The sequence below is a fragment of the Pleuronectes platessa genome, chromosome 16 (assembly GCF_947347685.1).
Source record: "Pleuronectes platessa chromosome 16, fPlePla1.1, whole genome shotgun sequence".
NCBI lineage: Eukaryota > Metazoa > Chordata > Actinopteri > Pleuronectiformes > Pleuronectidae > Pleuronectes > Pleuronectes platessa.
This window is the reverse complement of record NC_070641.1, coordinates 23,490,456-23,506,810: the sequence shown is the minus strand read 5'-3', so window position 1 is coordinate 23,506,810 and position 16,355 is coordinate 23,490,456. Positions and strand designations below refer to the sequence as shown.

Here is a 16,355-nt window from a genome sequence, read left to right as displayed (position 1 = left end):
CTGTGAGGTCCGGGCATGTGCATCACCTGCTACAGGTCTTTCTGGTTGAGGGTGAGTTGCTAAAACATCTTGGTATGTGGAGGCTCAGGAGGTGACTTAATTCCTAAAGTCTTGGGGTTGTCGGACAGGATTCTGTCCCATTTTGGGAGTGAAGAGGGTGTTAACCGTACACTATTGGAGGAGTGTGAATCGGAATAACCAGAATTTCCTTGGCTGAAAAGCTGCTATGAGGCAGGGCCTTGTAATCTAAGTTTTAACATCCCTCCTTCTGTGAATAGAGATCTGACTCTGCTGAATGTAGGTCCTCTAAATAGTGCAGGGCTTTCTGATTAGCCGTTTGAACCTCCTGGAGGAGAAAAGCATTTTGCGCTCTTAGGGCATTTAGCTCCTGTTCCACGACTGCTTTATTCTGACAGGGAAGGTTGATTTGCTGTGGAATTTAGAATCATACAGCTCAACAATGGACCCTTTCATGCTGTTTGTGGAACACACCTGTCGTTAAGTCGGGAATCTAGCGAACTTTTCTTTGCGAACTTTACTCTGCCTCACACGGGTCTACCATCCATGCTGTGCAATAATGCATTAAACGTGAAACTTTTAAATTGTGTCTTTCAGCATTAAATAAATTTGTTTGTCAAAATAAAATATTGAATAATAATATTAAAAATATTAATATTAAATAATAACTTTAATTGATTAAAGTTACCTCGGGGTACCAACCTTCAAAGGTAGGGACGAGATAGCCAGTTTAATGATTAAGTCTCAAGAAAGTACTAACTACAAATTTGGAAATCTGATTAACAATTAACCTGATATCTATAACCAAAATTACCATATAGATAGTTAGCTAAGTGGAGGGATATAAAGTTCTTGACAGTGTAGACGTAGGCAAAACTCAAACTTATGCAACATTCATTAAAACATTTGTGAAGTAAAAGCATTTATTATGAAGATAATCAATGTAAACATTGTCTCCTCCTCCTGGCAGTCTTGGTTGGAGCAGTTTCTCCAGAAGCCTGGCGTGCTACAGTTTTTAACTCCACAGCTCACGTTTCCCTCCTCCATTAGATCCATGATGGCTCAGGTGGGGGCAGGACGGAGGAACCTGCAGGGGAGAGGTGTGTGTGTCCAAGGTTCCACAGAACTGACGCACACTGATGGCTTTCCTATGGAGCTCGATCACAGCCAACACTGAGGGGAATGGTTGAGTGCTCTCTGATCAGAGCAACAGAAAAAACACACAGGAACATATTTAGAACAATATGAACATGCATGTATCACACTGTGAACTCTGAATAAACCCATGTACTGCACATATTCAGAGCTGTTCTACACACATATTCAATATCATCACATTAAAAGCTTTAATCGGATCTTCCTCACTATTCTTAAATTTTAAATCACTGCCTGGCCGTGCTCACTGCAACAGACAAGGAGCTGAAGACGAGTCGGGCAGAGACGCTGGAGGTGAAGCTGCAGCAGGAGACGACTCCAACTGAGGGACTGAGCTGCAGGAAGGTGGAGGCCGTCCACAGAGGACACACGTCTCTGAAGGAGCAAGTTCACCCTCTGAAAAGTGAACAGATGAAGCTGGAGGAGGACGTGAGACACAAGGACGAGTGGATTCAGACAGAAACAAAGAAGAGACGAGCTTCCACAGAATCATACCTGGCTTGACGAGCTGAGTGAGAAGGAGAACGAGCTGGAGAGTGTTGCAAGGAAGTGGAGGAGAAAAGTGGAGCAGCTGGAGAGAGTGACGGTGAAGAACGAAGACAAACGTCTGAACCAGCAGACAAATGATGACACAAAGAAAAGAGGGCTGAGGTGACGTTTGTCCTGAACCCTCTCACCCTTCTATCTTCCTCTTTCTGTGTCAGTAGTTGAAAACAGGAGTTAACATCTTATTTACATTAAAGTTTTGTTCCAAAGCAGGTTTACACATACAATGAATTCAATGTGGTGTAAGTGTGCAAGTTAAAATATAAAAAAATTTAAAAATAGGAAAACTTTGTCTCTAATATACAGATATATTATATTATTCTTACACCACATGGACAACAGACAGTTTTCTTTAAATAGTCTTTATTTAAAAACAATATAAAGTTAACACATAAACTAACATATCTCTGTAAATACATCACAAGGAGTTATAAACAAAGTTTAACATTCAAAAACACAGAGGAGAGAAATGATGATGTTAATGTATTATTTTTATCCTAAAATATTATCAACATGTTTAATTGGGTAAAAGATTAAAAGGTTTTTATTTATTTTCTATTAAAGAAGATCGATTGTTTTGTTTGATCTTTGCGGAAGTATTTTATTTTTTCACATCCCAGGTAAGACAAACCCCGCCCCTACCCAACCTCTGATTGGCTTATTTTATTTTCATTCCCCAAACTCTTACCAATCATCGCTGGACTTGCCTCAAACTAACCAATCGGAGGCTAGGTGGGGGCGGAGTTTGTCTTACCCGAAAAGATTGCAGAAACGTCTGAATGTTACTGTCAGCGAAAATCTGTAAATACCTGCTGCTAGCTGGGTTAGCTGTGTGTTAGCAGAGTGTTAGCTGGGTGTTAGCTATGTTAGCAGGGTTAGCTGTGTTTTAGCAGGGTGTTAGCTGTGTTAGCAGGGTTAGCTGTGTTTTAGCAGGGTGTTAGCTGTGTTAGCAGGGTTAGCTGTGTTTTAGCAGGGTGTTAGCTGCTCCTACTTTCAAAGCTCATGATATCTTAGTTCAGTTCAGGTCTGAAGCAGCTGAATTCAGTTTGTTAATGTGGTCGTTGCAGAACCAGCAGTGCTCAGCCGGTGAGACGGTGTGAGACAGTGTGTGTGCACGAGGCTACACACAGCGTGTCTGTACCTGGCGGACATCAGGTTGTACACCAGAGGGTTGATGGCAGCACTGAGACGGGAGAGGATCCAGGCGACAAGGGAGAAATAACGGTATGCATCAGACAATTTGTTATTGTGTGTACGGTCAGTGTGTGTGTTATTGTGTGTAATGTCATTGTGTGTGTTGTTGTGTGTACTGTCAGTGTGTGTGTTGTTGTGTGTACTGTCGGTGTGTGTGTTGTTGTGTGTACTGTCAGTGGGTGTGTTAATGTGTGTACTGTTAGAACCGGCTGTCAAAGAATCATAGGTCATGGTCAGACGGACGATGAAGGGCAGCCAGCACAGGACGAAGGCCAAGAAGATCACTCCTGATGGACATGAGGAGAAGGACACAGGAAGAGGACATGAGAATCATCAACATCTGCAGGTGATAGAAGACATTTCTCACACTGTTAAACAAGAGAGCTGTGTCTCAGTTCAGGGGCTGCAACCTTCAGAGGACACGATCTACTCAACCCACCTCCTTCCTCGGTCAGGTAGACTGTGAAGGCTGAAACTAAATGAGACCATCTGGTCCACAGAGGAGAAGCTTGCTCTGTCCTTAAGTTGGACACGACAGAAAGCTTAATGCCCCTTGGTTTTTAACATGTTAGTCGTCAGTTGAGGTGATACGGTTCTTCCCCAAAGTGCAATGAGTCCTGGGACATGTTGGACCTGGAAGGATTCACTCCTCAGAGCTTTCTCTGGTATGAAGGAAGCATCTGGAGGAGCCTTTCTACTCCTGTTGCTGTGATGCAGCCCCTTAATTGACCCACAGCTGGAAATAAAGATGGACAACATGACTGTTCCCCAAAGGTGAGGCCAAATCATCTCGATTGCCCCCTGGTGGCTGGCTGCAGGTCGTAAACTCGTCAAATATAATCTCAACGATGGCTTCTGTCATTTCATGTGGTTCTTATAAAACTAATGAGATCTTTTTCAGGCAATTTTATTTTTGATTATCTATTGGATGATACAGCTCCGACTCTGGCTCCAGATGTGCAAGCCGAGAGGAAGACAAAGTATTAAATCTGTTTGTCAGCCTTTGTCAGTTGTATTTTAATTAAAGCTAAATTCAGAACCTGAGGGTGTGTGTGTTGGATTGTGTTTCTCACCCAGCATCTTGACTGCATGTTGTTGACTCTTGTCTTTACGGCTGATTTTTGTACGGAGCCTCAGAGTCCGTCCAATCAGGATGTAGACCAGTCCCAGGATGCACAGGGGTACCAGGACATACAGGTAATAGAGAATTATCATGGCCAACACGAGACCAGAGGAGAATGAGGATGGTGATACTCTGCACACCTCTCTTTTCATATCATCCACTTCCATCATGACCAAAAATGGGGCTGCACTGACAGCCGCTCCCAGCCAGAGGCAGCCAATCAGAGCCCTGGTTCTGCGACTTGTCACCAGCGTCTTTGAGGTGATTGGCCAGCAGACAACCAGGTACCTCTCCATGGAGAGAAAGGTGATATGGATCATGGTGCAGAAGATGCAGCACTGTGATAGGAACATGCTCAGCTTACACACGATGACTCCTAACTTCCAGCCTATCCAGACCTGGAAGAGACACAATCCGTTTAGTGCACGTTCAGCCAAACCATGAGTAACTGTTCAAATCACAGTGAATTGAAAAAAAAGGGTGTATAAGTAAATAAGTATTTTGGGATATATGTGAGGGCACCTCAATTAGATCCAGAGGCAGCAGCAGGAGGAACAGCAGGTCACTAACAGCCATGCTGCTCAGGTAGAGGTGGGAGGAGCTTCTCATGTTTGGGCGGAGCCAAACCACCAGAAGAGTCAGTGTGTTTCCAATAAGCCCGAAAAGCATCAGTGGAACCAGAATCACAGTCACACACACTAGAAAATGAAATATTGATGATTGATTTTCTTAGAATCACAAATTTACACATGTTCAGTCCACAATGGAAAATGGAAAAAACCTTTCACAGAAATAATTTGTTCTCAAGATATTTTTTTAGTTCATTCCTAAACTGCTATGAAAGACTAGTATAAAAATATAAGAAACAACATGGAGTCAGTTAGAAAAATCCTCTAAATGTTTTCTCCATGGCTCAGCAACATTTTCAGCCCCAGTGATCATATCAATAGAGGGGAGGGGAGGAATATTTTACTGTTATTTATAACTTTAACTTCATTAGAAAATTCAGTTGCGTCCTTCTGCTGAAGATTTATGGCCAAGCTCTGCAGATTATTTTTAATAAAATGTACTGCATATTTAGGTCTGGAAAACACACACACATATATTTGCTATTCATTTTATAACTCACTTTTCCTCCAGCATTTTATTTAGTTTCCAGATTGTTTTTACAGTTTCAGTTTAAATATTGCAGAAGTAATTCATCATGTTCACTGGAAACAGACGGGAGCAACTCTGCAGTTTAATATGTGGTGTGATATTAAATCTATTCAAATGCTTTTGTGCATGTGTTATATAACAATATATAACGTTTTAATTGTTGATATTTAAAGGTGCTGGGAGGAGGATCTGTTTAGTGATTATGACACAATCGGGCTAAGAGGATAAATCTGTCTTTCTGCTCAGCTAAGCAGTTTGTTTGTATTTACTGTAGAATCCTCTCAACTCTCAGTTTTTCTTTGTAATAATTTCATAAATTTTAATTTTCTGTCTTTCAGACAAAGGTTGAAGTTGTTCTTTCTATTTTTATAACTAATAATAATAATTATAATATTTAACAGTAGCTGTATCATTTTTAAATCGTCTACAGTATCATCACCATTGTTTTGTACCCACCTAACAAGATCGATGCAGCCATTGTCTCCTCCTCCTGGCGGTCTTGGTTGGAGCAGTTTCTCAGGAAGCCTGGCGTGCTACAGTTTTTAACTCCACAGCTCACGTTTCCCTCCTCAATTAGATCTCTGGCAGCTCAGGTGGGGGCAGGACGGAGGAACCTGCAGGGGAGAGGTGTGTGTGTCCCAGGTTCCACAGAACTGACGCACACTGATTGCTTTCCTATGAAGCTCGATCACAGCCAACACTGAGAGGAATGGTTGAGTGCTCTCTGATCAGACGATGATGTTGTACAACTCGTTTTGAACGAACTTGGCTGAAATATGAGAAAGACAATTCCCACTTATATCGTTATCCAGCCCAAAGAAACTGTCTAAGTAGACACACTTACAGTAAGGACTTCCATGGAAAGGAAACACACACACACACGCACACACGCACGCACACATGCACACACACAAACACACAAACACACTAACACACACACACACACACACACACACACACAATATTAGGAGGAGAGAGCACTCTGCATACAGGGCCTGTTTTTTCAAAACACTATACACAATTAGCACAACCACACATCCTATTAGCAGAACAACTCAGATCCTTTGCAAAATGAAACACACTTGTAAAAACTATACACCTATGTGTAACTGATGTTGATTCGGCACGGGACGAAAGACTCAGTGTCTGGTTTCCAGCTCTTTATTAACTGTAGAAGACACATTTTTTTGCTGTGCTTATTATTTCACTCTTTGCTCCTCACTGAATTGTATCGAATCGAAGCACCAACTACACAGTTCATATTGTTGAGATATCTATGCTTCTCTGTATCTTGTGACTATATTTTACCTATATCCTGTGAATAAATATCAGCTGTATACCCTATATAATATATAGTGCATAACACAAAGTATAAACTGTGAACGGTTTAACTGAAAACAACATGTTTTCTCCCGTTGGTTCCTCGGACAAACTGTGAGCCAGAGAGATGAAAACAGGAACGTGATACCCAGACTATACTTAGAATAAGCTTACGCTACAACTGTTTATTTTTTAGAATAATGTCTATCTTTTTGACTCAGACGCCGGGTCGGGCCCAGGGCGCAACCACAGAAAGAGACAAACAGGAAACCAGCCATAAGCAACTGACTGGTAACCAGGCACATGAGCAGGTGTCAATCTGAGTGTCAATCTGATAGTGAAATACAAATTCGGAGAAGGTGATATGCTTGCACCAAGATGCACAACATTGAGGAAGCAGCATACATTAGACCAATAACTGAGTCTCCTCAAAAGAGGACCTCCTCTGTGCCCACCCTGTGTCTCATTATATATACTGTGGACTTAGGAAGAAACAGGGCTTCTTCTCGACATGATCCAGAGAACCTGGTGACGTGTTGGGCAGAACCCCAGAGACTCTGTAAGTATTGTTCTTATAAAATAAACCTGTTACTCTGAAACTTTTGAACATAAAACTTGTCTAATCGTTGCCTTTCCCACTTGAACCTCGAATCGACAAACACGACGCTGCCCCGTCCTGACGGGACCGGGCTCGACAATATCCAACAAAACTCTACAGTTTGGCAAATTACAGAGGGTCATCTTCAAGTTGAAGTCAAGTCCATAGTCCTGAAGAGGCAGTTGCCTCCCAAGGATGCCAAACAATCAGGAGGAGTTAAGCGGGATGATGTTAGTTCTGTTATGACCAGTGGCGGCTGGCCAATAGGGGGCGCTAGGGCGCCGCCCCACCTGATTGAAAGTGATTTTTAAAAATTATTTTTATTTTTTTATTTTTTTCAAAATAATAATTTAAGTACTGCTTATTCTACAAATAAATATGTTTTGAATCATCAAGAACCAGTCATACATATAATATAAACCATTAGTTAGGGGATAATTTGTGTCCATGGTCATTTCTCCTCCCTCCTGGGGCGCTGGGAAAGTCACCCCAGCACTGCAGCAGCTCAGCCAATGGTAGGCTGTTGCTGAGGCAAAAAAACACATAGCAACGGGTAAATTAGCCAATGAGCGTCATCAAATTTGATAAGCTTGGGGCGCTAAAAATATCGCCCCAAGCTTTAAGTATCCTAGTGTGGCCAGATGCGGGTGCCCTCCCTGCCACTGGGGGCGCTGTCAGCCCCTATTTAAGGCAGCAGCCCACTCTTACTCGCGTCTCCCTGGCGCTGTTGTTTCGTTCCGGGACCTTGGTCGGCACACTTGACTGAGACACCTTGTCACATTGCCGGACTGGCTTACAGCGTGGAGTCGCTCCACCGGGGAAGACGAGTGCGGTAGCGCGCACCAGCGGGGTGAGTAACGTTGTCTGCCGCTCTTGCTTCTATCATGCCATAGCTGACCCTGATTCCACCTTACAGCTAATGCTAACTGTATATAGTTAACTTTAATCATCCACCTGTAAATATTACAATAATATACAATGATATTGTAATTTGTACTAAGAGTATTCACTAATATATGTAATCCAATTGGTACATTTTATGTTCCTATGAGACAGTTTTTCTTTGTATATAGTTATTTTTAATCATCAACCACTTGTAAATGTCTCTCAAGAACTTGAATTTTGTATTAAGAGTATTCACTAATATACATCTCATATCATTGTCATTATCTGTCAAACTGTTGTTTTTAAAGGGCAATTAAATAATTATTGTTTATCCCTAAAACAATGGTATCTTTTGGTTTGGGTTCTTTTATTGGGATAGTTACCGAAAGCTTCTGGCACCTACAGCACCACCTAGAATAATTTTCACCAGCTGCCACTGGCTATGACGGTGCTGTCTAGGGAAGCAGCAGTGTTCTTTGGTAGTTTTCCCAAGAGAAGATATTCACGCCCAGGCAGTGAGCTGAGTTACACTTGACTGCACCGACCTTGTCAGTAATATTTTCACCTTTCCAGGGATTCAGACCAGAGAGCATAGACAGGATATGATCAGTCTCTGGTTCTCTTGTTGAGCAGGGGCTGGACACTGCACTCCAATAGGACTCACAGTGTTAAGACTGGCACAGAATATGTTTTATGACATTGGTCCCTAGTATCAGATCATCATATACTGTCCCCGGCAACAAGTGTGGGAACCAACATTTTGCAGCCATACACTTCCATCTCCACATCGAAGGCACACTTGGGCTTAACACGAAGCCCCATACATCAGACAAGGATTACATTCACAACAATCTGATTGTGGTCAGTTATCACTTCCCTGTGTTCCCTCAGCTTCATCTCGGCTGTTTCAGTAATACTGCATGCCATTGAACCGCTGTCCAACATTGTCACTGTCCAACCCATCGTCACAGGCGTGTAGAAAAGACTGTCACCTCTCCCCACTATGTGAATATTCTGAAAAACAACAACTATCCACATAGAAAAAATTGGTCCATATCCGTACCCTGAAGTGGGCGGGGCTTAAAACAGAAGTTTGTTATTTTATTGTTTATTAGAAATCTCTTTACAGAAGAGCCTCAGAGTTGAGCTTCAGATGAATGTTTTTGATCATAAGAGTAAGATAACTTTTCAGAACACGTTTTCTATAAACTTCAGTGAATCAACTTAAACACAACACATGTAGTACTAAGAAGTATTAAGTCAAATGCAGGTTTTCACAAACATACTGAACTCAATGAGTTTCATACTCAACTTTTAAAAAAGTTACATTTAAATGGTGTGATGTTGTGTGTCTGACAGATCACAGGGCTTTTTTACTACCTGTCGTAGTATTTGTTTTTGGCGGGGGAGGGGGATGCTGTATTTTTAATATCTACACAAAGTAAAACACAATGTTAATTATGTGGTGTGTGTGAGTTAGAGAGAGAGGATAGTTGTTCCGTGAGCGTCCAGTCGAGCTTGGTGCACGCTGACCCGGCCAGTGGACGCTGAGAACACATGATCATAGATAAAGATGTTACACATTCGTATCCCTGTGGACAGAGCGGCTGTGACAACAACAAGATCGTGTTGTGTGCGCAGCAGCATTGAACTTTCATTCATCACGAGATCGGATAGGGACACATTTTACTCGGATTAGTTTTCGTACTCGTTAAGAGTTCCGTATCTGGACCACATCCTCGTTTCATCCGAGTATTCATCTTAATTCATCTATGGAACTTGGAATAAAAGACTATAAACCAAAAGATAAGAGTGAAAAGAGACACAAAAAAAAGAGAAAGAAAAATAAATCGTTCCCCAAACTACAACCAATCATCACTGGACTTGCCTTAAACTAACCAATCAGAGGCTAGATAAGGCCCCGCCCACCCGGGTAGATTGCGTAAATGTCTGAATGTTACTGTGACAGAAAATCTGTAAATACAGAGCTGCCAACTCTCACGCTTCCGCCGTGTGACACACGCTTTTGCATGTTTTCACACGCACTCACGCCACACATCCAATTTCTCACGCCAAAAAAAACCTGGATCTTTGAAGTGAAGCGCATGACTAAATCTATTTTAACTTGTTGACGAGACGAGACGAAAATGTTGGTGTTGACTAAGTCACGATCATTTTTTAAAACATCATCGTATCAGGCCGTCATGAAGCACCAGGAACGGGCGGGTGTGTGTGTGTGTGTGTGTGTGCGCCCCAGATAGCGCACCGGTCCCGAGGCTCCGCCCCCCGCCCCGCGCACTCGCTCAGAGACACAAGACCAGAGCTCGTTCACGTGAAGGAGCTGGTCACTGACTCACCGGCTGCTCAGTGGAAACAGTGAAAACACAGAGTTTCTCTGGTCTCAGCTGATCAGAGCTCAGCGTCTTGATCAGAGCAGAAGCTGCAGTTGGTTTCTACCGAGCTGCAGTTTCTGTGTCCGCCTCCAGCCTGACCTGCTCTCACTTTTCGTTTAAATATTTCGCCAACTAAAATATATATTTTTAAGCTATTAGGCTGCAGCTATATGTTTTTATTTATTTAAAAATAGGGTACTTCTTATTTCATACATTTTCCACAAATACGGGGAGGACTCAAATAACCCTACAAAGGTCTGTGTTTAATTTATTTCAAAGTAGGCCGACACTTGCCTGTGTATTTTCTTCTCTTCATAAGCGTTTGGTTTTTTCTTTGTTGTAACAGGTAAAAATATCAATCAAATGTCAACAGTTTTCTTTATTGTTGTTCGATAATTTCATAAATGCAACAAACCATAGTTTAGTATAGTATAACTTTATATAAAACTTTATTAGCTTTGTTATCAAATATGTTTTGCGGCTCAAGACAAATTTTATTTTGGGGAAGAGGGTCCATTGTGTTGCTTAAAAAGGCTACTGTTTAAGCACTTTATTTGTTGCACTTTTTTGTCTGATGGAAAGTGTGGTGGGAGGCGAACATAAATCATTAACTGCTCTTAAGAATACAATTATTTAAAATGTAGGTTAGGTTTCAGTTCAGAATTAGTTGAAAACCATTGTAATCAAAATGTCAATCAACCTACCTTGGTCAAATCTTAAACAAAGGTCTATTAATTAGGCTATATTGTGGTCATTGAGGCACAACAATAGTTTTCTGGTTGAATGTTCAGCTCAAGGCTAGAAGGCCCTACAAGTCATGATCAGAGGAACATGAATCAGAAGAAGTTCAGGTATTGCACATCTTTAGCATACCACCCAAAAATCCACTAGAATGCAGGAAACAACATCTACTTAAACCAACATTTCCTGGGGGGGGACCTTCAGCTATGTCTTTGCGTCACAGAATGTAACCAATGTTGTCCATCTCCAGTCGGCCGCTCCTATCAACGACTTCGGGCCCCAAAGGCCACCAGAATGCAGCGAACAACATGGATACAACGCCAAATTCCAACAATTCCCTGATATTTGAGCCATCAACGTGTGTGGCTGTGTGCGCGGCAAAAGTTGGTCACCCCCGACAAAATCTCACTCCAAGGTTTTTTGAAAAGTTGGCAGCTCTGTAAATATCTACTGCTAGCTCAGTTAGAACAGTAAGCTGTGCGTTAGCAGTGTGTTAGCAGAGTGTTAGCTGTGTTAGCAGGGTTAGCTGTGTGCTAGCAGGGTTAGCTGTGTGTTAGCAGAGTGTTAGCAGGTTGTTAACTGCTCCTATAGTCAAATCTCATGATATCTTAGTTCAAGCAGCTGAATTCAGTTTGTTAATATGGTCGTTGCAGAACCACCAGTGATCATCACAGCTACCTTGTGTTGCTGCTGTTGTTACGTGTGCCTATATGTTTACAAAGTGGTTGTGGAGTGTCTCGATGAGAGTGTTGTGCTCAGCCGGTGAGACGGTGTGAGACAGTGTGTGTTCACAAGGCTACGCACAGCGTGTCTGTACCTGGCGGACATCAGGTGGTACACCAGAGGGTTGATGGCAGCACTGAGACGGGAGAAGATCCAGGCAACCAGGATATAATACAAGTATGTTTCTGTCAGTGTATTATTGTGTGTACTGTTAGAATCGGCTGTCAAAGAAACATAGGTCATGGTCATGCTGACGATGTAGGGCAGCCAGCACAGGACGAAGGCCAAGACGATCACTCCTGATGGACATGAGGAGAAGGACACAGGAAGTGGACATTAGAATCATCAACATCTGCAGGTGATAGAAGACATTTCTCACACTGTTAAACAAGAGAGCTGTGTCTCAGTTCAGGGGCTGCAACCTTCAGAGGACACAATCTACTCAACCCACCTCCTTCCTCGGTCACGTAGACTGTGAAGGCTGAAACTAAATGAGACCGTCTGGTCCACAGAGGAGAAGCTTGTCCTGTCCTTGAGTTGGACACGACAGAAAGCTTAATGCCCCTTTGTTTTTAACATGTGAGCCGTTAGTTGAGTTGATACGGTTCGTCCCCAAAGTGCAATGAGTCCTGGGACATGTTGGACCTGGAAGGATTCACTCATCAGAGCTTTCTCTGGTATGAAGGAAGCATCTGGAGGAGCCTTTCTACTCATGTCGCTGTGATGCAGCCCCTAAATTGACCCACAGCTGGAAATAAAGATGGAGGACATGACTGCTCCCCAAAAGTGAGGCCAAATCGTCTTGATTGCCCCCTGGTGGCTGGTTGCAGGTCCTATGCCTTGCCTGTCTCCTTGATGGTAACAGGCGGGACATGGACCAAACAAAAAAGTCAAAATACACATCAAATATATTCAGAACCTGAGGGTGTGTGTGTTGGATTGTGTTTCTCACCCAGCATCTTGACTGCGTGTCTGTGACTCTTGTCTTTACGGCTTCTTTGAGGACGAAGCCTCAGAGTCCGTTCAATCAGGATGTAGACCAGTCCTAGGATGCACAGGGGTACCAGGAAGTACAGATTGTAGAGAATTAATATGGCCAACATGAGGCCAGAGGAGACTGAGGATTTTGATAATCTGCACACTTCGATTTCATCCTCTTTTCCCTTATGATCCACTTCCATCATGACCAAAAATGGTGCTGCACTGACAGCCGCTCCCAGCCAGAGGCAGCCAATCAGAGCCCTGGTTCTGCGACGTGTCACCAGCGTCTTTGAGGTGATTGGCCAGCAGACAGCCAGGTACCTCTCCAGGGAGAGAAAGGTGATGTGGAGCATGGTGCAGTAGGTGCAGCACTCGGAGAGGAAAACAAACAGCTTACAAGCGAAGACTCCCACCTCCAAGTCTGTCCAAAGCTGGAAGAGACAATCCGTTTATTTTAAGTTCAGCCAAACCATGAGTATCTGGTCAAATAACAGTGAATTGCAACAAAAAGGTGTATACGTATATAAGTATTATAAGATATACACTACCGTTCAAATGTTTTGGGTCAATTAGAAATTTCCTTATTTTTCAAAGAAAAGCACTGATTTTTTCAATAAAGATAACATTAAATTAATCAGAAATACACTCTATACATTGTTAATGTAGTAAATTACTATTCTAGGTGGAAACGTCTGGTTTTTAAAGAAATATCTACATAGGTGTATAGAGGCCTATTTCCAGCAACTATCACTCCAGTGTTCTAATGGTACATTGTGTTGGCTAATCGCCTTAGAAGACTAATGGATGATTAGAAAACCCTTGAAAACCCTTGTGCAATTATATTAGCCGCAGCTAACCAGTCGAAAACTGTTTAGCTGCTGAGAGAAGCTATGAAACTGGCCTTCCTTTGAGCTAGTTGAGTATCTGGAGCATCGATTATACTCTCAAAATGGCCAGAAAAAGAGAACTTTCATGTGAAACTCGCCAGTCTATTCTTGTTTTTAGAAATGAAGGCTATTCCATGCAAAAAAAATTCGAAGAAACTGAACATTTCCTATAATTGTGTGTACTTCTCCCTTCAGAGAACAGCAAAAACCGGCTGTAACCAGATTAGAAAGAGAAGTGGGAGGCCTTGGTGCACAACTCAGCCAGAGGACAAGTATATATGAGTCTCTGGTGTGAGAAATAGACGCCTCACAGGTCCTCAACTGGCACCTTCTTTAAATGGCACCCACAAAACGCCAGTGTCAACGTCTACAGTGAAGAGGTGACTCCGGGATGCTGGCCTTCTAGGCAGAGCGGCACAGAAAAAGCCATATCTGAGACTGGCCATTAAAAATAAAAGATTGATATGGGCAAAAGAACACAGACATTGGACAGAGGAAGATTGGAACAAAGTGTTATGGACAGACGAATCAAAGTTTGAGGTGTTTGGATCAAACAGAAGAACATTTGTGAGATGCAGAACAGGTGATAAGATGCTGGAAGAGTCCTGACGCCACCTGTCCAGCATGGTGGAGGTCATGTGATGGTCTGGGGCTGACTGGTGCTGGTAAAGTGGGAAATTTGTACAAGGTAAAAGGGATTTTAAATAAGGAAGGCTATCACTCCATTTTGCAACGCCATGCCATACCCTGTGGACAGCGCTTGATTGGAGCCAATGTCCTCCTCCAACAGGACAATGACCCAAAGCACACCTCCACATGATGCAAGAACTATTGAGGGAAGAAGCTGGCAGCTGGTGAGCTGTGTGTAATGGAGTGGCCAGAGCAGTCACCAGATCTCAACCCCATTGAGCTGTTGTGGGAGCAGCTTAACCTTATGATACACATGAAGTGCCCATCAAGCCAATCCAGCTTGTGGGAGGGGCTTCAGGAAAAGTGGGGTGAAATTTCTACAGGTTACCTCAACAAATTAATAGCTAGAATGCCAAAGGTCTGCAATACTGTAACTGCTGCAAATGGAGCATTCTTTGACGAATGCAAAGTTTGAAGAACAAAATTAATATTTCAAATAAAAATCATTATTTCTAAACTTGTCAATGTCTTGACTATATTTTCTATTCATTTTCCAACTCATTTGATAAATAAAAGTGTGAGTTTTCCTGGAAAACACGAAATTGTCTGGGTGACACCAAACTTTTGAACGGTAGTGTATGTGAGGGCACCTTATATATATCCTGAGGCAGCAGCAGGAGATTCAGCAGGTCACTAACAGCCATGCTGCTCAGGTAGAGGTAGGAGGAGCTTCTCATGTTTGGGCGGAGCCAAACCACCAGAAGAGTCAGTGTGTTTCCAAGAAGGCCGAAGATTATCAGTGAAATGAAAATCACAGTCACACACACTAGAAAACGAAATATTGATGATTGATTTTCATGAGAATCACAAATTTACAAATGTTCAGTCCACAATGGAAAATGGGAAAAAAAAACGTTCACAGTTAGTCATAATTAGTTCTCATGATGACTGGCACAAGATGTTTTTTTCCTAAACTACTATGAAAGACTAGTATAAAAATATAGGAAACCACATGGAGTCCGGTAGAAATATCCTCTTAATGTTTTCTCCATAGCTCAGCAACATTTTCAGCCCCAGTGATTGTATCAATATAAGAGGGAAGGAATATTTTACTGTTATTTATAACTTTGACTTCCTTAAAAAATGTATTTGCATCATTCTGCTGAAGCTTCCTGGCCGATTTCTGCGATCTCATTTTAATAAGATGTACTGCAAATCTAAATCTGCAAAACACATACAATATATATATATATATATATATTTACTATTCTTTTTGTAACTCTCACTTTTTTGTAACTCTCTCTTTTCCTTCAACACTTTTATTAATTTTCCAGAATTCATCATTTTCACTGGAAACAGACGGGAGCAGCTGGGCAGTTTAATATGTGGTGTGATTTTAATCTATTCAAATACTTGTGTGCATGTGTTTATATAACAATATATGACGTTTTAATTGGTGATATTTAAAGGTGCTGGGAGGAGGATCTGTTTGTTGAATATTGACAGAATCAGGCTAAGAGGATAAACCTGTCTTTATACTAAGCTAAGCAGCTGCTTTGTATTTACTGTAGAATCATCTCAACTCCAGTTTCATGGTAAGGATTTCATACATTTTTTAATTAGTTATAAGAGGAAAATGTTTTATAACTAATAATAATAATAATAATAACAGTAGCTAGCTGTATCATTTTAAAATCTACAGTATCATCACCATTCTTTTGTACTCACCTAACTCAATAAATCCAAATATTGTCTCCTCCTCCTGGCAGTCTTGGTTGGAGCAGTTTCTCCAGAAGCCTGGCGTGCTACAGTTTTTAACTCCACAGCTCACGTTTCCCTCCTCCATTAGATCCATGACGGCTCAGGTGGGGGCAGGACGGAGGAACCTGCAGGGGAGAGGTGTGTGTGAACCAGGTTCCACAGAACTGATGATCACTGATGGCTTTCCTATGAAGCTCGATCACAGCCAACACTCAGAGGAATGGTTGAGTGCAGTCTGATCA

General features: G+C 42.1%; 2 protein-coding genes across 2 annotated transcripts; both read right to left on the bottom strand.

Moving 5' to 3' along the window:
• Positions 1–2,870: 2,870 nt before the first annotated feature.
• Positions 2,871–5,672, bottom strand: LOC128459142 (growth hormone secretagogue receptor type 1-like). The gene is made up of 5 exons (XM_053444245.1): positions 5,651–5,672; positions 4,559–4,734; positions 3,954–4,434; positions 3,111–3,200; positions 2,871–2,902 (listed from the first exon to the last, which is right to left on the bottom strand). Exons 1-5 carry the CDS (start codon positions 5,670–5,672, stop codon positions 2,871–2,873), a joined length of 801 nt encoding a protein of 266 aa, XP_053300220.1.
• Positions 5,673–8,603: 2,931 nt separating this feature from the next.
• LOC128459141 (growth hormone secretagogue receptor type 1-like) lies at positions 8,604–15,282 on the bottom strand. Its single transcript, XM_053444244.1, has 5 exons — positions 15,273–15,282; positions 15,003–15,178; positions 12,807–13,266; positions 11,949–12,153; positions 8,604–8,640 (listed from the first exon to the last, which is right to left on the bottom strand). The coding sequence occupies exons 1-5, from the start codon at positions 15,280–15,282 to the stop codon at positions 8,604–8,606; spliced, it is 888 nt and encodes a 295-aa protein (XP_053300219.1).
• Between the last annotated feature and the right edge of the window lie 1,073 nt (positions 15,283–16,355).